The following is a 21,743-nucleotide window of genomic DNA, read 5'->3' on the forward strand; positions in this document are numbered from 1 at the left end:
CGTACTTTAAACTACGAAGGAAAGAGGGAGATGGGAAGCTGTTATGTAACTCAAATGATCCATCATGTGGTTCCGACATAGAAAGTAAGGCAGGAGATGGAATTCTGAAACAAAAGATGAAGAATAAGAACAGTATTAACAAAAAGTGTCTATACACAAAAGCAAGGAGAATGGAAAGCAAGTAAGAATTAGAAGTCATTAAATTATAATGTAAGGCAATGGGCAAAAAAATCAGACCTCTTTGCTACACTTTCAAGAAAGGCACGAAAACATATCATGCATCCTCTCACACCAAAACTAATGTATATTTTTTTAGATAACATTTCAGGTCTACCTGCTAACAGCTGGAACACTAGCAACCCACCGAAGAGCTCAATGACAACAATCTTCTAAAGTAAATGACTAATTACAGCTGCACGTTCTGTAACAATTTTTTTCATCTTCCAAGAAGTTAGACCTTGCCAGTTTGGGGAAGGGGATGTTAAATTCAAAAATACACATGCCTGCAAAAGTTTACATCTGTAAAATAGGAAAAACTGCCAGGTGAAAAAGCATACTAAACGTTTTCTAAAACGTACTGGTTTTCTGATGATCCTATACTCTAAAATCTTGAGTCACAATTTGCAACATTACTGTTAATTAGGTAAAAAGCATTACTTCTACTGATAGTCAGAATCTAGTGCTGAAGAGTTCACTCAACATTACAGAGACATCAGGCTGTACAATTCCTGATCTCGTATTCAGTCTGCCTTGTCCATGGCAAGTTCCCCAGTTAAATGACCAAATCTTAGTTTGTGTGTATGAAGTCTAGTAAGTGATATTTATTCATCAAATTACATCATATACCATTATGAAACATATTTCTGCCTTACATTCTAGATATGTAACTTTTTGTTTTACGAGAGACAAGTGTTTAAAGTACCAGACACAAAGAAGAGAATCAGGAAGTCTAGGTCTCTATTGCTTTGACCACAGATTAGATTCAGAACCAGATGCAGTAAAATACCTTTTCAAGGATCACAACCTTCATTCACTCAGGATGCCAAAAGTGTGCTGCCAACTAGATCATGAACTAGATTATGTGCTCTTCATCGCCTATCTTAATAAGGCACAAAATAGTCCAAATTTACCTTCAGAATTAAAAATCCTTCAACGAGAGTAAGATTTATACCCCTCAGCAACTGCTCTCAGCTGGACAGACCCAAACAAATAAAGCACTTTTTGGAAAAGCTTTCTTTACACACTTCTAGTTGCCATATTTTCTACTCTTAATATATCATAATTACTCTTTCTGGTAAAGAATTAGAATAGCTTTCAGAGGAGTATACTTTTTATCCTGGGACAGAGCAATCTAACTCCCACTTTAAATTGGAATATGGACACGGACATAACCTGTAAACTTAGGTCAGTTAATGCAGCCATATGTTGCTCCATTTGTAAAATAAGACTAATCACACATTTCTCAAAATCTTAAGTAGCATAGTTAATGTCTGTAATGTACAAATGTATAGAAGCGAGAAATGCTGCTCATGCTTGCCAATGGCAGAAGAGGAACACAACCAGAACCTCTCACAGTTCTGGATCTCTGAATACACAATATAATATTGTTTTTCTTCAATTTGGTTGTGTTGGAGGAGAATGAGAGATTCTTCTTGCAAACTTTTAAACAAACAGTGAATTTTTACACAAAGGCAGATTTTTGACTAACCATCACAAGAGAAAAATGCCCCACAAGTTTTATGAACTTGAGTTTAGATATCAAAAATACAGGAAACCCAATTAGAGAATGTGCTTGGATAATTAATTAAAGCTGCTTGGATAAAGAATAAATAATGAGGCGGCAACAAACGTACCTTCTACAAAGATAACATAACCTGGAAAAAATGAAAGATTTCTAAGCAACACTCATTTTTCTGAGCCTCAAGTCACAGTGCATGCAAAAGATCTAAACAAATATATCCAAAACTGAACTGTGACAGTTCCTTGTTCACAGATATTATTACTATCAAGAAAGTATGATAACAACCAGAAAACCTAACTTCACAAGTTTTCTAGTATAAAGGAGACACTAACTAAGAATAGGAACTTAAAAACAGTGACCAAGGTAACTATACTTAAATGAAGGAGAGGAAGCGTAAAGCATATTACTACAAAACTATTTAGATTTGAAGACAGCTGGTTTGTAGGGAGCTTTCTGAAGCAACAGATAAAGTACTAAAAGCCACCATGTAGAAGTACAGCAAGAAATCAAAACGAGCTAGATGTTACAGGAACAGAAAAACTGAGGTTATACAGCTGAACAGAAGGCTAATACGTGAAATCTTTGTAAAAAGAAAAGCCTATAGAAGAACTGGAAAAAGGAGAAAAAACAAAAAACCCCATCTTTCACTCACAGAAGAAAAATAAAAACAGGAAGGCATAAGACTTAGTGTGTGGTCAGTAACAGAGCTAAGAACTGCAAATATCATTAATTAACATCATGGCAGACAAAACTACTTTTGGTTTTGATGGTCTTCCCTTGAGGATTATTAAAAGAATGTGACATTTGTTGTATTTATTTTCCTAACTCACACACCGTCTTTTAGAAAGGTTTGCATACCATAGACTTTAGGATGAATATAAGTTCAATTTCTTTCTCACAGTACTATTCCTATTCTATAATTCAGGCAAAATTCTGGCCTCACTAATTCTGAAGTCGGTAGCAAGAGTCCTGTTAATCAGCTCAGGATTTCGATCTTTATCTTCCCAAGTTCTTACCTGCCTCCTTTCACTTCCTTCTTGGTAGGGATTTACTGTTTCAGACTTGAGTTTCAAAACCAATCAAGCATGAGGAGCTTGAAAGGGACACAAGTTACTGAAATCCTTTCCTTCTTGTGACCCTACTGCTTAGCATAGGTATAGTCACTATGAAATTTTCTGCTGGTAAGCCAAAAACATCGTGTCCATTATGTACATCTTTAGGCTGTAACTAGATTTGACAGTACGTAGAAAAGTCACTAGAAGTCTCAAAAAATACTGTCATTAGAAAACAGTATACATTTATCAACCTCTTCTGTCCCCACCATCTAATGTGCATTCCAAAATAATACAAATGTGCAGCTGAAACTATTCACAGAACTCTTTCAGCACAATTAGCTTTCAAAACTCGAAGACACAAGATGATGCAGAGAGTAAGTTCTCTGCTGCAGCAAGATAGACTGAATCAGGCAAAAGGTCTTTGCATCTCTGGACTATGAAATATGCGTAAAATAATGAGAAAAGCCTTTGTGAAATTAAATATTTCAAAAAGACAGAAAAGCGATCAAGTCATATTGCAGCCCACTGAAAAGTCTTTTTAACTCTTCGATAACAGACAAGAAAGTAAGTACCACATACGAAGGCTCCTGTTCTACAAATATGTTACTCCCCTATAAAAGGAGTACCAGAAAGTACAACACAGGCATATAGCTCAATCCCATCCTTTGTGAAAAGATTCCATTACAAGTAGTAATCATTATTGAACATTTTAGCCCAGATGTAATTTCTTACATGTTACAAGTTTCACATGCATTGTGAATTTCAGCCAAGGTTGATGAAGTTCAATAACTTGGCTAACCAACCATGTGTACTACTCATTACAGAAGTAATAAATAGATTCATCAAAATGGACATGAAAAAGCAGTATGAACATCTGACACCATTTTCAGCTTACTCAATAAGAAAAATAAATTACAGAAGTCCAAGAGGACCTTTGAATATTTACAATATGTAACAAGTAGACAGTTGGAGCCTTAGGTAAAGCAGAGCAATATTAGTATTCCACAATATTAAACCAGAGTTAAAACAAAGTGATGGCCCTCATGGAAAACTCAATCACTATTACCTACCATAAATTATCAGAATGCAGCACTGTAAATTAAAGAAAACTCTCTTCTATTAACATTATTCTAAGTTTGAAAATAATAGCTTTTAGTCATTTTTAATTGTTCAAAATACATCAGTACTACTTCCTGACTGGCAGCTACTAACATTCCGCAACAGACTGAGTTAAAAGTTCCACCCCACAGGTACATTCACCTCCATAAATTGTGCTTTTCAACACCAATTACCCTGATAACATACTCCGGCCAAAAATACACTTCCTTCAAGATCCAGGCTCTCCTGCAAAAGCGCTGTACTCCCATTCCCCAAAAACACTGGTACAACATAATTCATGCCTGCTACAAAGTTTTGGGCTTACACAAAGAAAATACCTGAAAAAAATCAGCAAAGTGTAAGTTGGATTTTTAAAGTGTGTTTAAGAAGCAAACAACAAAACTTCTATACAGACACCAATGTTTTTACGGTAGGGCTATTCATGAGGTTTAAGATAATCCCTGCCAAGTTTGCTCCACAGCACGGGGATCATGAGACTTTAAAAATTCAGCCTTTAATTTTTTGGCATTACTGTTCCCATGAATTCTTCATTAAGCAAGCAGTTTTTCCTCAAGAGAATGAATACGTCTGTTGAAGCCAGAGTAACAACATGAAACAAAGACATAGCTACGTATACAATACCAAACTGTATTAGGCTGAAGCATGATTATTTTTGACCCTCACCCTCCCCACCCAAGCACATTTTAAAAGGGCTTAAAACCAAACCTTAATTGCCACTGTTTTGCTGGTGAAGGATGGCAAGAAAACAGTCCCTGAACAACACAACTGTGCTGGCAGAAGACCTTGCTGTAAAAGTTACATCTGCAAAACGATGTTTTTATTGGGTAACTTATTTTTCTCATAAGACGTTATTTTATTCTACCAGGGCAAAGCATACACACACTGGCTGCACCCAGGCCAGCCATGCTTTTCTGTTAATATACTGTGCTGCTTATAATAGTGAAACATGTGATACATGGAGCCTAGAATTCACAAAAAAATTAAAATATACATCAAGGAACAACTCTTGCATGCATTTAAAAGCCCAATAAATATAAAAGTATCCCATGAAAACAATCTCAGGGATAGCTAGGACTCGGCCAAGAAAAATAATCCAAGGTTATATATTGCTGATCTTTCTGTCTGCCTCACAGTAAGCTTTGAACCCAAACCTCCATAAATAATATCCACTTCAGTTCTCCACATGTGAAACACTTCCAGCATGAAAACATACAACCATGCAAAGGCTGTAATAGTTCATTCACCACAAGTTATGCTGGTTTAGCAAGAACATAAGATGCATCTCCTTCGTAAACCCCCAGTATTCCCCTCCTCTCTGCACCATCGAGCTACAACAGAATTACATACAGAAATTCTTCTTAATAAAAACAGGCAGAAGTTTCAACTTATTAATCCACAGGAATTCATGCATTTATGAACACTAATTTTGATTCAGACAACAAACTCTTTTCAATAAATTGGGGAAAAGATCTAGATAGTAGGAAAAGACCGTTCAAGAAGCATTGTCACAAACTTGCTCCCCCATGTCACACCCCTTTTTTCTGCTCTCATAAGAAAAAGGGATGCAAATAATAGACAGTTACTGGAAAGCAAACACCTTGCTGTTTATTCAGTGTAATAAAACATACAAGAAAGAAGTTTACACTTAGAAATCTTTGAGAAAAGTTAACATATGAATTGAGAAAAATTAACAATACAGACCAAAACCAGACAGATGTATTTTCTCTTAAAAGACTATTTTACCCAAAACAAACTATCCAACAAAAACAGGCTGATTTTTTTCAAGGCTGACAAAATTCAGGTGTTACAGCATAAGAAAAATTCCAAAACCATAGAAGAAATCATCAAATGAATCTGAAACAGAGCACTAATCTTGAGCAGTTCCCTTGTAGAAGTTCTGCCAGTTGTTTAACCTTTATACATTATTTCATCTGGAAACAGACGAGAGAAACTAGAAAATAAACTTCGTGCTTTCAAAGAAAAAAGTGCACATTTTTCAAGGAAAATTTGCAATCTACCTCAACAATAGAGCCGAACAATTCCTTACTGACAAGATTCAGACAGACATCTGTAGGCTTAGACCACCAAACTCCATGCAATACAGTGAAAGACAATGAACATATTTAAGACAGTCAGACTAATACTATTAAAATGAGAGTCCTCAATGGTATTTGTAAGGGTCTGTTTTATTCCTCCCATATGATCTGAGTTTGACTTAAATGAGACCATTCACTGGTCTAATTAGGATTCAGCAAATGTTACCTTCTTTGTGAAGGCCGATAAAGCCAGCCTTAGTAAAAATGCAATGTCGCCCACAAATAATCTCAGTAACTTCTACAACTAGAATAGTTCCCCATATTCACAAAATCCTCTTCTCTGCAGGTACAGAGCAGTCAATTTTTTAGTTCTTAAGAAGTAAAGCCATTATTTTTCATCATACTTTTCCTATCTCTCCATTGCCAATAGATTTAGGGCATAGTGGTGAAAGCTACCCAGCATCTGTTAGAGACCTTAAATGATCTTCACAAGAAATTTAGATAAGCTTTAAAAGTTTAATTTTGCTCCTCTTATGGTAGTAGCTTAACTAGCCATTACTCAATTAGCTATTACTCAATTGGCATAAGAACTGCAGCAAAGGTTAACCATACCTGCCTCTATCAAGGTTCTGAAGGTAGATTCCGCTTCTTAACTACAAGAAAGACTCAGAACAATACTAATACAGGAAGTGCTCAAACGCTACTACACAACATACAGAAACAATAGCTCAGAAATCAGGAATTCAGAAATTCTGCAGCTATGCAATATGTCACTCCCTCAATAAAACAAAGTTTCATTAGCTTCTGCCAGTATGAAGTAAGTACAAAAGCACATAATCAAAGCACAGCAGTCTAGCCACGTGTATTGTATCGTTTATGTACAGGTTTACTTGGGTTTTATACTCCTTTGATAAACAGAAAAAAAGTTTAAAAGCTACTGAAAATAACTTATTTTTTAATACAATAAAATGATGACAGAAAAACAAACATCTTGGGATCTTTCTGAATTAATGTAAGCACTGTATGCTTACTGAAAAGAGAGATTCCTAGCTTTCCAATAGTTTAAAGTTCTATTTCTACCCTGACAGTACCAGATCTTAGATGCTATTGCTCCCAGAATTAACACAGTTAATCCCACATCCCAGACCACTGAAACTTTACTGGTTTTTTCCAGTGCAACAGAGGAGTTTCTAGTATTTTGGGAACAGAATAATTTAAGAGGGGTAGCCATTTTACATTGCTCACAGGTGTAAAGTGTTCAAATAATGTCCTATATGAGAGAGATTTCTGAATTAGGTGCAGGTGATACAGTGAAAGGCACATGATAAGTTGCAGAACTACATAATTTGTATTTATCACAAAAGCACCACCATGTGTGAACAAAATCTAATTATCTACAAGTTACCATGACAATTATACTAAGTAAATGACCAGGTTACCCACTGTCAAAATGTTACCTTCTACAGTTTCATAATGTTCAGTTAGGTTTGTGTATATATACAAACCCTCACTGCAATTAACTGTGACATTGGATACTGGGAATACAGCTCATTAAATATACAATGCATTTCAAAAGCTGCATTGGCTCTATTCTGATAGTTGAGCTCAAAACAGAGTTTTAGCTCTAAGTCGCTTCCCCTGATTTCATATACCTGATCCTCAGGTATTGGCTACATTTGTTTAAGGGGATGCAAGTCAGCTATGGGTGCAGCATAAATCAATTTGAAAAGAAACAATGAAAGAATATAGCTGCTAACTGTATTTTAGTAGTTAAGAGAAAAAAAAAGTAGGTTGCTTTGCATTTCCTTGGTTTGTAAAAAAACATTTTAATAAAACATGTCATCTTCTGCTAAAATTTACTAATAATTTTTAGTTGTAACTTAATCACTCTTAGAGCTTAAAAACCTAAGTGATGTGCTACAACCTAACTTGCATAAGTTTTGCAATAACCATGTTTTATTACTATGTCAAGCTAGTTTTCCACGCTTAATACACCAATAGAGTCATCAGGAGGAAAAAAGCTATGAGAGAGGGGAATAAAACAGAAAAACTTCTGTTTATCATTTATAAATGAAAGGGCCAGTTATTCAAAACAACTTTTTAAATCATAAAGCAGATGTTTAATTGTGATAATTTATAAGTGCATTTCCTCAACCTTTTGCATCAATATGACAAAAGCTGCTAATACTGAAGTTTGGTACAAGAAATAAAAGAAATATGGTAGCTTCTCATACCAAAAGTATATGCAGACCAAAAGCTCACTGGAGTAGTGACTTGTCTTTTAAGTACTGATTAATAGTAACTAGTATACAACTTTTCTCCCGGCTAAGGTATCTTCATTGCATAGCAATAAAAGTGCCACAAAAGAGAGAATTCCATTTAGCCAAACATTAGCCGACAATTATTTTGAAGAAATAATCTAAAACATTTCCACAATTATAAAATTACATGCTTTACTCTGGTAAAACATAATCAAGAAAAGCAATATAGCAAGCCACACTATGACTGAAGCTTCTGTATTTTCTTCAGCATTTGAAAAAATTAAGCTGCTCAAAGCCAAAAGCGGTTTTCATTTTCTTGAGATAATTTGTGCTTGTTCTGGGCATCCCTTACAAAAGCAATTAACAGATTTCTTTTGACCTTCATATAGCAGAAAAATTAGAAATGCAGTTTAAGCAATGGTTTAGTTGTGATTATCAATACAGTTTTGCGATAAAATCTTGGAAAAGCATTAAGAAAAACCCTACTTTCTGGAATCTGCCTGACTGCATAGAACATACACATTTTGCCCTTCCATCATATACTGCAATACTACTTACATTTCGCTACTCATGCATACTCTAGCAGTCACAATAGGTTAGATGCAACTGCACCCAATACAGAAAACAGAACACATTGTCATTTCAAGGTCATATAGCTACATGAATCTTAAGAACAGATAGCAATATTTATACAAGTCATAGAAAATCACATTAGCTACACAACTGTCTCCCTGATATTAAAACCAAGTAATATTATTTTTAAAAATGTGTTTGATTTGAGGAGATTGCTCACACATGCAGTTGAAAATACCACATCTCTTTATAAAATTAAACCTAGATAAACAGCTGACATGCTTTTTAAAATTTCAAATTCTAGTCCTAATAATTAAGAACACAAACAACAAAATTACAGGAGCATTTACTAAAAACAGGAAAAAGCACCAGGTCTCTTTTGTTCAATATTTTCAAAGAGCAACACAGCCCTCTAGTGGAAAAATTAGAAAGTATGACTTTATTCATACAAGAAGCATGCTAAGGAAGTATTTTCACTGTAACCTAACTGATGTTGAGACCCTTAAAACAGAAGAACACCACCCACACAAAATTGCACACTATCTTCAATTGCTCACAGTGGAATAAGTCTCACTGACTTTAAGAGAACAAAATGACAATTTACACTACTCATGTTTAAATGTACATAGAACAATAAGTTTTTAAAGCCAGAAGGATTGACACAAGACTAAACCGTTCAGTAAGTCAGTCTTACTTCTTTTTACTACACCAGCTTTACTGTCACCAAAAGTTACCTCAACTTCTAATGTGATACTCAGACTAAAATTTTGATTGAGCTTAAAAAATAAATGAGGAAAAAAACCCAAATAATAGTTGGACTCTACTGTCAGAAGAAAGAGCTTCCAAAAAAAAAAAAAAAGAAAACATTTTATTAATAACTCTTGATCTGCTATGATCTCTTCATATTGTAAGAACAGAGTAATTCATTAACCTTGTCAAAGTTGCTAATGAAAACTAATTAATTGTTTATAAATCTAATTTTTTTTAGTACTTTTTCTCCCACACACACACACTTTTTGCAGCAATTTTAAAGACTAAGTTATGAAAGTGGGTATGTAATCTAGGAAATTCTTACACTCCATATTCCTAATTAGTAACAAAAAGAAGAACCACAGAGCAGACAGTGTCCGCATTTTACAGACATGTTAAAAGAAGTTAATGGCAATGAAGTAACATTTGAGAAGCCAGTATGTGTGATACCACTAGAACTCTACCACTACTGAAGTCATCCAAAGTATTCCCTCAGTAATCAAGTAAGCACCTATGTTTTTCAGAAGTTGAGGAAATTTTTCAACTATAAGAAAAAAAAAAAAAAAAAAATGTTCCTGGCAAGTTATGTTGGATTCCCTGTATTAGATTCACAAATAAAGTGAATTAACGTATCATTCCATCTTTGTTGATCTGTTTTTAACTTTGCTATCTTAAAGCAGTGTATATGGCTGAATAAAAAAATAACTTCTATGTTCATCCATCTTTCAAGGGATCCTCAGCATTTTCCAAACTTTATTTTGAGCATCCAGCAATGCAGTAATTGAAAAAGCATTCTTCTGCATTTTGACAGACTGCAGTCTATACCACCTTGATCTTTGTTCTACCCATCTTGAAATGAAAAATTTCTCAAGAAATGTACAGAAACCATAAAGTTAGTTTCAAATATACCATTGAAACTCATTTTGACAACAATGAAAAGGTTGAGTGATTCTTTTTTCTTACATTATTAAGTACAAATACTCAACAAGTAATACATTCTTTTTCAATCACTTTCTACTTAATAGGCAGCAATATTTCCTTGGAAATATTTACACTTACCTCCTAAAGAAAGCATGTCAGTGTTCTGAAAAAACAGTAATTGTTCACTCCTCAAAATATTCAGGGAGGGAATTAGCTCCAGAATACACTGAGAGTTTAAAAGAAGTATCTACAACACAAAGTAGAGCACAGCACTGAAATCCTAAAATAACTGGGGGATAAGCTCCAGAACTGGTAAGACTCCACTTGAGCTAGCTAATTAGTGTTTCCACATGGAGTCCCAAAGAATTGTGTAGACATGTTAAAGCTCACAGGGATCTCTACATTGCCATCTATTACATGACACTGACATGTTCAAAGCAGTTTGCCAAGAGTCACAAAGCATGGTTAACAGTTAAGCTAAGACTGATACATTTTAAAGACTCAGACAACAGAGTTCCAAGAAAACTTCAAATTCTGCCAATTATATCCAAATTAATTGGACAAGAACACTATTAGCCAACCCCAAAGGGGGAGTGCTCCCTTCACACAAAACCAAGGAGTTTGAACCTTGTTTTTCTCCATCAAGCAGGTCAATCAGAAGTCATAACCAGCACAAGCCCAGCTCAGATTATATCCTCCCTCAGAAGCCCTTAGAGCTACAAAAAAAGAACATAGGTTACATAGAAAGCGTGAACCCTAGAACTGCTTTCTCCTTAATCCATGCTCCATGACAATTGGTAAGTACTATCAGACACAAAGCCTAGCACTACAGCAATACTAAATGCAACATGGTATGCAAGAGTTTTGAGTTATATAGGCCATAACACCACCTTAATCACATATTTATGACATCACCTTCATAGTTTTGGACTCCCTATATCCTAACCTCATATAGCAGCACAAGCCCAAGGCTTATTTCACTAATGCTCCCACTCTTCTTGGTATGCTTCTGACCAGGAGCAATAGCCTGCCCTCACCTACTAATAGAAATCAAAACGGTATATATGTGTATATGTATATACATATATCCATGCATATATGTCACAAGTGAAGAAGATCTGGTGCAAGGATACACTCACTTACTTGTGCCTAATCCAGATTATAAACTAAGGGAGAAACAGGGGAAAAAACTCTTGACAAAAGCATCATATATCTTGGATTAATCTTTTGCCATATATGAAACACTTTCAGCTCATTCAGCAAGTCTGAATGGCAGCTCTTCTCCTGCTGAAGGCAAATCATTTGAGTCCAGGTAATTCTTAAATGTTCTGAGACTGCACAGTTGCATACAAAGCAAATTCTACTGCTGGATGCAATGTAAAGACAGGCTGTACCAAGAATCCGGAATGTAAACCTTACTAGAAAACACAAATTCCTCACTGAGACAGATAAGTACAACACTTGCTGCCCTAACTGCAATACCAATCTGTAGTAGCATACCATGCAATGACAGCAGGACACGTTCTGTTAATGCCTAAATTGCAAGCTACAATAAAGCTCTAAATTCTTCATCTGACTCCTGTGGGATAACACTCCCTTAAATAATTAAGAGGTAAAGACCAAGAGAATTCAGAGTGATAAGTCCTGCTATTAATGCATTTTCCAGAACATCTCCAAGGTTTTCCAGTGTCCTCATAAATGCATTTAAGTCAAGATCCTGCACTAAAAAAATAAAAAAAGACACCAAATAATTTGCATAAGGACTCTTCCAATATTGATGTATTCCCACCATAAAGAAAAATGCAAACCACAAAAGGAAACAAAAGATAAGTTATCTAGGATTTAGGTAGATCCCTTCATGTACCAAAAAAGTTCATATCTAACACAAAACCATACCAGTGTTTTAATATTTGTGGCTCCTCCACAAATTTAAGCCACAGAAAAAGACATATCCTGCGCAGATTGCTGAGTGAAACTTCAAACAGCCTAGCAAATTAAGTTAGAGAAGAAATCCTGCCTTCTGAGAAGAAAGGCAAAGCCCCTAAGCACCAAAGCATCATTATAAAATGAAACAAAAGCAGCTAATTAGAATCTCTCAAATACTCACCCGCTATAGAAGTAATACCATGTAACAGATACTTAAACAACCTGAGTGTCTAAAAGGATTTATGAGCCTGCTAGAAAATACAGCTAACAGGGATTTCAAAAGGTGATAAACATGCAGTTTTGCCCTAAAGGAGAATTGAATATGATATTCTGACACAAGTTCATCATCAAGTTGACTTGAAAACATGTTCAGAGATAAAAATCCCACAGCCTCCTTGGAAAATCTTTACCTGAGTTTACTTGCTGCCCTTAGAAAGTTTTTCTGAATACTTTATCTGAACTCCCCTGCAGCCATACAAACCTTACTCCTTGTCCTAGCCACCAAGATCATAAGAAGAAACTTCCCTTCCCTTTCATAGCCATCCTTAATATATTTACATAAGGTAAAATGCCTCCATCAGTATTTTTCTAGACAAAAATCAATTGTTTCAGACTTGATGTCTTTCCTGTGGCTCTCCTCTAAGCTCCAAATTCTCCACACTTTTTTAAAAAGCAGTACACAAACCTGAAAAAAAAGTTTTCTAACTAGAGGTTTTATATGGAAATAATGCAAACCAAGTTTGAATACCAAAAGTACACAGATATTTAACAACAAAGTAGCCGGTAAGATAAAGATTGCCGTATTTTACCTTATATGTAATGTTAACCTACCTATTCCTGAATTTGCTCCCGTGATTATAACCACTTTTCCACTCAAGTCATGACCCTGGAGTATTTCCATTGCAGTACTGTTTCCATCATATTTCTGTCTAGTGGTAGGTTTTACCGGATTATCTTCAACTGTAAAGGCCAGTCTTGGGTCAAGGTAGGTAGTCCTTTTGTTTATGTGGCTGCAAAAGAACACAAAAATTCAACTGCTTTGACCCTTCCATACTCTGTATTTACATTTTAAATGTATTTCAACCACTGTTGTGTACAATTCAAGTGGATTATCTAAATTCCCCAAAATCATTATTTTTTTTCAGTTTTGTTAAAATTATCCTTATTACTTTTTTATCAACCATTTTTCCAGTTGTGACAGTGTCCATTAATAGTTGTATTCACATACTTCACAATGCCATTCTGAACTTCCTGTGAACCCCTGACATAAAAAGCAGAATTTTGTCAAGGAAAAAATCGCATTATATTAGGGAAGATCATGTTCTCTTAGGAGCTCTATAAAAAGGGTCTACACTACTCCCTTGAAACAATATACCAATGAGAAATGTAGCTCAGTACTTTTTACTCAAACAATTTGTCCTAGTCTCAGCTGGGATAGAGTTAACTGTCTTCCTAGTAGCTGGTACAGTGCTATGTTTTGAGTTCAGTATGTGAAGAATGTTGATAACACTGATGTTTTCAGTTGTTGCTAGTAGTGTTTAGACTAATGTCAAGGATTTTTCAGCTTCTCATGCCCAGCCAGCGAGAGAGCTGGAGGGGCACAAGAAGTTGGCACAGGACACAGCCAGGGCACCTGACCCAAACTGGCCAACAGGGTATTCCAGACCATGGGACGTCCTATCTAGTATAGAAACTGGGGGGACTGGGGGTGGGGGATCGCCGCTGGGGGACTAGCTGGGTGCCGGTCGGCGGGTGGTGAGCAATTGCACTGCGCATCATTTGTACATTCCAATCCTTTCATTATTGCTGTTGTAATTTTATTCGTGTTATCATTATCATTATTCGTTTCTTCTTTTCTGTTCTATTAAACTGTTCTTATCTCAACCCGTGGGTTTCGCTTCTTTTTCCCCGATTTTCTCCCCCATCCCACTGGGTGGGGGGAGGGGGGGAGTGAGTGAGCGACTGCGTGGTGCTTAGTTACTGGCTGGGGTTAAACCACGACACAACTGAAAACAAATAGCTTCACATCAGCTCAGCAAATGGCATAACTTGGGTCAGGCTCACCTTTCTAAAACGGAGTTTTAGTTTTCTTCAGACAATTATCAGAGACACTAAGCAACAAGTTTCAGTCTTCAACCCTTAATTATAGGACAGAGAAGCTACACTTACTATTTTGGCCTATGAATAGTCTTCATTCTGCCACATAAATTTAAGATAACTACCCCATTTTGACCCTCCCATTGAAAAGATACAAAAGGAAACGTTCCTAGAAATCCCTTTTTGCTTCTGTGAACTTCCTCCTACCTTATCTTTCTAAAAATCTTTGCTAGCTCAATCACTGACCTCTTTTCTTCCTGTGCTTTAGATTGCAAGTGAGTCAGAGCTGCAGCAATTTTGTTTTCATCTTGTATGTTTAAAGCACCACTGCTACGTTACCAATCGGCCATGAAGTTCTGGATATGTTTTTAAAGTTATACATACAGAGTTTATCCATAAACATACACAAACAGAACGAGCCTACATAAACATTGCCTGAGGATCAGCTCACACTGAGATGTGGACAAGTGTAATATCTGCATATGGATTCTGAAGTTGTACTTAGTAATTTCTTTATCTTTCCAGCCGATATTGTCACAGTATCACACCTCCAAAAGGCTACCCAACTTGAAACACAGTTGTCCTACTTGTCCATATTCTACATCGACATACTTACTCTACAAAATAGACTTGTCCATTTTCATCAGTCTCCTGCTCCCATCCGTATGGCAGACCTAGGAAACACATAAAACATTACCTTTTGCAGGCTTAAACTTCAAATCTAAGTGTACTCTAAGTGATTTCTCAGACAGATGGGGCAAAATTCTCCATTATTTACATAGGTAATACAGCTACCTGCTGCACTTGAATATTGGAACTCGAAAGAAGTATTGCTTCCCTAATCACATGCAATTGCTCTCTAATAAGAGTACAACATACAGGAGATCTGGTACAACTGTAATGACTAGCATATTAAGTGCAATCTAAAAGTTCTGTATAAAGGTTGTTTCATGATATAGCACAAACTGGCAAAACGCAACCATGCTTCCTAGTCCATGTCTATACTGCACATTGTGTAGTATCTATTCCTGATAAAGTAAATAGCAGAAACATTGAACTAAATGTAGGAAAAGTTACATGTAACATACCAGAAGTTGGAAGATCTGGTACCCCCTCAAGGGGGTATGGAATACATTAAAACGAAGTTGAAAGGACAGATAAAAGAACAAAAATGACAAAACTCATTTTTTAAAGTTATTTCATAAAAGACCCTACAGAAATACTTAATAGGTAGCATTCCCAGTACTTCTAATCCTGGATGAAAAGTATACAATTATAATTCAATTGGCTCAAAATCTACTGAAAATATTCCAGTTAGCTATAGTCACATTACCAGTGCCAAAAGAAATATGGCTTGCCAATAGTATAGCACCCCTAAGTACACCACATAGAAGCTTCTGGAAAGATCTAATTTAAGGCGCTGATCCAAGGTCCTTAAGAAGTCATATACCTTTGCAAGTATCCTGCAGCATTGGCTGTCTTCTGCTCTGGCACAAACATTCAGTTGGGTTGGGGAAAACAAGTAAAATGAAAACTAATGGGACTTCCTTCTGTGCCAGGGATATTCTTTGATCGCATACATTCTTTGAAGAATATAATCCAACTATAATATTTATCTGATGGACGCCAGGATATCAGAGAAATTCAGCCCTTGACTCTATGCTTTACAAGCCACAGTAAAACAACCCCTTTATGCTAGAATTAGTACTTTGGCTTTACAGAGCAATACAAGAAAGCCATAAAACTGCAAAGTGATTACCCTACACGGACACAATCACACAGGTAAAGCTCCACTGAAATCAGCTGTATTTTGCAAGCTCAGTTTGCCTAGGTGATTAGTGTCAACTAGAAGATCAAAATGAGATCTAGCTCCTGCACAATATCCAGTTGATGTTTGTAACATAATTTCAGTTCTTTACAAAAGCTTAACACAAACCTCCTGCAACACGTTTCCTCTTCCCAGATTTAGGATGTTCCCACTGTGTTTTTTCTTCCAGGTGGCTGTAGGAAAAGAAAAGTTTAAGATTTTAAAAAATAGCCTAATAATTTTTCTGATGTAATAAAATTTTTTTTTCCATACAGTTAATACAGTTTAACTACTTTTTTTTTTTTTAATACAGTTCAGAAAATGGCTTGTTTTCTACAAAAAAAGGAACATGTCAATCACTTGTTTAAGAAAGGTCAAAACTGCTCTTAGAAGTTGTCAGGCTTCCATATTGCCACAGTTCTGAAGGAAAAGTAACTAACCAGAGAGCACAGGAGTCTATAAAAATTCAAATAAATATTTGACTTCCAATCTAAGTTTTGTTGCTTACCATGAGAAGAAAGAAAACCCAAAAGTCATTAAAGAATAACACTAACAGACTCAGAAAATGTCTCAAAAAGATGGTGATCCTTGGCAGGAAAAAAAGAAGAAAGAAGCAAGAAAATAATTTATTAGAAACTAGTAGAAATAATATTAGAAAGTTTTCAAATAACAAAAGCACCTAAACCACCTGTCTAATAACATTAATTTGCAAGCTGTAAGGTAAAGAAGTCTTGATTTCTACATGAGGAATGGCAGCTTTAGACAGGTAAGTTTGTCCAAGGGCCTTAACTACCAGACTATTTATTTAACATGGGTGATAATGGTATTGCATCTCCTCTTCTAATTCAGAGATTTTATTCACTCAAATCACTATAACAGAATTACTATACTCTATCATAAGGTTTTCTGCACTACAGACTATTAAGCAAAATGATGTACACATAACCAAGGTCTTAAAATACCCGAAGTGCTGAAATCTGGTTGGATATTAAAATCTTATCTTTTCTTAAATATTTTAAAATAATAACCACATTTCTATATTAAGAGTCAGGCAGGGATTACTTGAAAGAGCATCCAAATTGATAACTGCCCAAGTATGAAATAAAGACTGACAACATTATTGAATAACCTACACAAATAATCACTAAAATACAGGTCTAGTACCAACGGCAATTTGCATGCAACATAAGCAACTGTTCCTTCTTATAATAACCATGCAGTTAGCCCACAGTGATGGCATACTGTATTACAAGAATCACAGCTGGTGGTCTGAGACTAAATTAAGTACATCTGTGTGACCTGCAGTAACACTTGAACTTCAGGACACTCATACACTAAAGATACAAGATCCTGAGTTACTCCTGTCTGATGCAACATACATAACCAAATTACCATAGCTTGACAAATAAACGCACGCCCACCAAGCTTTGGTAACTGTCTGTGTTCACACCTGACTCATCACAAAAACCTTTAAAGGTCTTAAACCAAAGTAACCCTGTTCTTGCTAAGTTTAAAGTTCATATTGTTGATAAGGTTTAAAAACAAATTTCCAGATTATGCAGAGGTATCACTGATCTAGAGCTTATGTTAAAGGTAGCAATAGCGTAACACCTCTTTGTGTCAAGTATTTTTAGACACACCGGGCAAGATTTTCAGCTGGTACAGATACACTAATGTCATGTCATTAAATTAAATGGAATTAGTTCAGTTTCACAACAGTTAAAAAACAAGAACTATTCAATCAAGTGCTTGTGTAAAAACTACTCTCAGTAATATCTTATTATTTTGTACATTTGCTACTTTCACCAAGTGATTCCTATTTGAAAGGGCTTTTGAAGTCAAAGGAAATACACAGAAACTTGAGCTAAGAAAAATGATCATCTAGAGGGAATTTACAGTGTTTATAAACCAAGTGTTGATAAACAAAAGCATTCTGTCCAGCGTTTGTAAAGCAGAACTTGGGAGGAAGATGCCAACTCACCACAGGTGAGAACGCACTATACTTTTCCCCCTTTTTGTGGAAGGGAATAAATGTTGCAGCTTTAAACAGACTGAAACAGATTCCAAGATCAGCATGGTTACAGAAACCACAAGCGAGGAGAAAATATATAAATATATATTCCACTAAGTTAGTTAGCCCCTGTAGCACACCCCCTTTTGTAACCAGCGCGGATGCAATCAGAGTGGCACAAGCAGATGGTGCCAAACGCAAATTTTCATCTCTTGTCAAAGCTGTAGTATCCTGAAGAGCTGAAGGAGCGCATTTATAACTTTTAACTTCCATGGTAGCTGTTTCTTCTCTATCCCTACAAGAAGGAAAACTAAGGAAACTACAACGCCGTGTAGGGCTCAGCCGCCCATACTACGTACGAAGACTACCCACAGAGCCGTGAAGCGTTCCGCAACAGCAACAGCTGCGTGACAGCTCACTCCCGGACCCACGCGTGCCCGGAGCCGCTCCAGCATCGCTCCCACTCGAGGCAGGCGGACCTGCCCGCTCCTTTCCCGCCCCTCCGGCCTGGCCTCCCCTCCCGCGGACACCCGCGGGGCTCGGCACGGGGAGGCTGTGGCTGGGAGAGCCCAACCCACGCTCAGCGCTCCCAGGAGTCGGGAGGGCACCTCACGCGGAAACCGAGTCCCACGGAGACCGCTCCCGCCACCAAGCCCGGCCCCAGCCGCCCGACGGCGGCAGCTCGCCCCTGTGGTACAGGGCGGGAAATGGCGGCTCCTGCCCCACCCCGCGCTGAGGGGGCAGCAGCGGCGGCTCCACGGACGCTGCCCCGGGGCGAAGAGGCGGGTGGTCAGAGGGCTCCAGGCGTGCTCGCCCTCGCCCCCCCCCCCCCCCCCGCTCCCTTACTTCGCGTAGTAAACCCAGCCGTCCTTGGTGGTGCGCTCCTCCCAGCCCGGCGGCAGCTCCTCCTCGCTGTCCGTGTCCTCCAGCCCCGCGTACTTCAGCGCTGCCATTGGGACGGGCGCTCCGCGCAGCCCCGCGCTGCTGCCGCCGCCGGCCAGCGGGCGCGCGCCACACCGCCCCTTCCGGCCGGCTCAGCCAATGGCGCGGCGCGGCGGCCCGGGGGCACCATGGGAAATGTAGTCCGGCGCCGCGTCGAGGGGGGGGGGGATGAGGCGGGAGGCGTTCTCCTCAGCCCGCGGGAACCGTGGCTGAACAGCGACTTCGTTCTCGGTCTTGTAGGTTTTACCTGTGACACTGAGGTTTTAACCCCAAAGGGGCCCCGGACTGAGTTGAAATCGTCACGGAAGGCATAAGAATCTCAGATTTGGGGGGCTTTGAGTGTTTCCAGCCCTCTGTTTTCAGGGGGCAGGCGTGAATACGACGAGGCCCCGGAAAGCAATGAAAAATGAACTGTCCTTTAAGCTTTTTGCCATCAGTTGTCAGCCTCTGAGCTCTGGGACGAGATTCTCCGTCGTGGCCGTGTTAGCCAGAGCTCCTCCGCGTCGCTTGGCTGGGTGAGGAAAGCCCGGCTGGCGAGAAGTACCTCGAACGCCCAGGGGCCTGGCAGGCCACAGGCTGCCTCACCCCCCCGGCTGCACAGGCCTCTTTGCCAAACCTGTGTCACCTGGCGACATAAGTACAGTCGGCTGCAAAGACTGAAGCGTTCCAGGTCAGTGAATTGACAGTAACCTATAGTAGTAACTCCTGTCCTGGCCGCTGAAGCCCGGGCAGCCCACTTCGCAGCCGTGACAGATGAAGTACCTGGTCTGCTACCATTACTCAGTTGATATGGCATACGCCCCCGACCTACCTCAGTACTTTTGATCCCATACCCATATGCTGACATATTCATATCTATTTATACAACCAAACCCAACTGTCAGCATTTGTAAGAGAATCTTCCCATTGTAGTCCTTTGTCACGTGTTTTAAGCAAAAAAAAATTTAAAAAAAAAGCCAAACCCAGGGTTGGACAGAGCCTGTAATCACCGAGGACTGCACCAGGTGGCAGTGCAACCCCACAAATGCCTTGGAGCGCTCTGACTCCTTCGGGTAACATTTTTATGCACTATTTGAGACACTGACCTATATGGCTCCCTCACTCCCCAGTAATGGCATTCATATCTGTCTAGAAAAGCAGCCTGAACTTTTTTCTGCCCTGCTGCTCCCATCACTTTGCAGGTCCCTCTGAGGAATTACACCTACTAAATTATCCCCTCCTGCTAGAAATAAAAACACATACATCATCAAGAGCCAGTTTTCATGTGAGTATTACTGGGAGTATTAAAAAAGGCTGTGACCATACTCTCTTGGGTAAATATATGGGAAGGGAAACCTCAGTGACATGCTCACTTCTGGTTCAGGAAGCTGCTGAAATATTCCATAGGTGACTGAGTAGAGAGATGTGCCAAGTCTCAAGAAAATAGATTATTTAAGTCAATATTTGAAGTACAGGGAAAAAAGTATTAATCTAGCAGTAGTACTGTAGGAAAAGGTAGTTGTTAGTTTTCTTCCTGTTGCAGTCTGTTAGTATTCAGCATCCAGTGTTCCACCAACTGCGTTCAGTGGGAATGTGGAAATCATTTGTCTGACAGTGATCCTATCCCAACCATCTATATTGCATAAAGTGTGCATTATGTCCTAAATGTAAACAGCAGCATTACAGTATTTCAGTGTTAAGGGTGTACAGCGTACTTTAGATTAGAAAGAGAAATAGAATCTCAAAATTAGGCATGTATATATGTGTATATACCCATTAAATAGAACCACTGCCTATCATGTAAAAATATTTATTGAATGAAAAAGCAAAGGGTTTGTTTGACAGCACAACGTGGCTATTAATGAATTGCCTTGAAGCCCTTGGTACACAAGTAATATGATACCACAGTCTCCTCTGGGTTGATATTGTTTTCAGTGCAATTTCAGTTTCTACAAAAATATTTAAGAAACTCCACACTTCCCTGTCACGGTTTAGCCCCAGCCAGCAACTAGGCACCATGCAGCTGCTCACTCCCTCACCCCTCTCCCAGTGGGATGGGGAGGAGTATTGGGGGAAAAAAAGTAAAACTCTTGGGTTGAGATAAAATGATTCAATAACTAAAGTAAAATAAAATGTAATAATAATAATAATAATTATAATAATAATAGTAGTAGTAGTAGTAGTAGTAGTAGTAGTAGTAATGAAAAGGAATATCATAAAATTAAAAAAAAAAAAAAAACACACAAGTGATGCACAACGCAATTGCTCACCATCCACTGAACGATGCCTGAGCAGCAATCCGTGCCTCCCGGCCAACTCCCCCAGCTTTATATGCTGAGCATGACATCCTATGGTATGGAATATCCCTTTGGCTAGTTTGGGTCAGCTGTCCTGGCCATGCTCCCTCCCTGCTTCTTGTGTACCTGCTTGCTAGCAGAGCATGGGAAACTGAAAAATCCTTAACTTAGGGTAAGTGGTACCTAGCAACAACTAAAACATCCGTGTATTATCAACACTATTCTCAC

The 21,743-nt window shown here is 38.1% G+C and overlaps 1 protein-coding gene across 11 annotated transcripts in view; it reads right to left on the reverse strand.

The window, feature by feature from the left end:
• The window catches only part of WWOX (WW domain containing oxidoreductase), a 548,624-nt gene extending 529,311 nt beyond the window's left edge, over positions 1 to 19,313 (reverse strand). For all 11 annotated transcript variants that reach the window (XM_030024237.2, XM_030024229.2, XM_030024235.2 and 8 more), the window contains exons 1-4: positions 19,144 to 19,313; positions 16,416 to 16,480; positions 15,096 to 15,153; positions 13,214 to 13,392 (exon numbers count right to left, since the gene is read on the reverse strand). In XM_030024237.2, coding sequence (XP_029880097.1) covers positions 13,214 to 13,392; positions 15,096 to 15,153; positions 16,416 to 16,480; positions 19,144 to 19,250 — 409 coding nt within the window. In that variant the 5' untranslated portion in view covers positions 19,251 to 19,313. The remainder of the gene's footprint in view (positions 1 to 13,213; positions 13,393 to 15,095; positions 15,154 to 16,415; positions 16,481 to 19,143) is intronic.
• Between the last annotated feature and the right edge of the window lie 2,430 nt (positions 19,314 to 21,743).

The sequence above is a fragment of the Aquila chrysaetos genome, chromosome 9, assembly GCF_900496995.4.
Source record: "Aquila chrysaetos chrysaetos chromosome 9, bAquChr1.4, whole genome shotgun sequence".
In the NCBI taxonomy this organism is placed as follows: Eukaryota; Metazoa; Chordata; class Aves; order Accipitriformes; family Accipitridae; genus Aquila; species Aquila chrysaetos.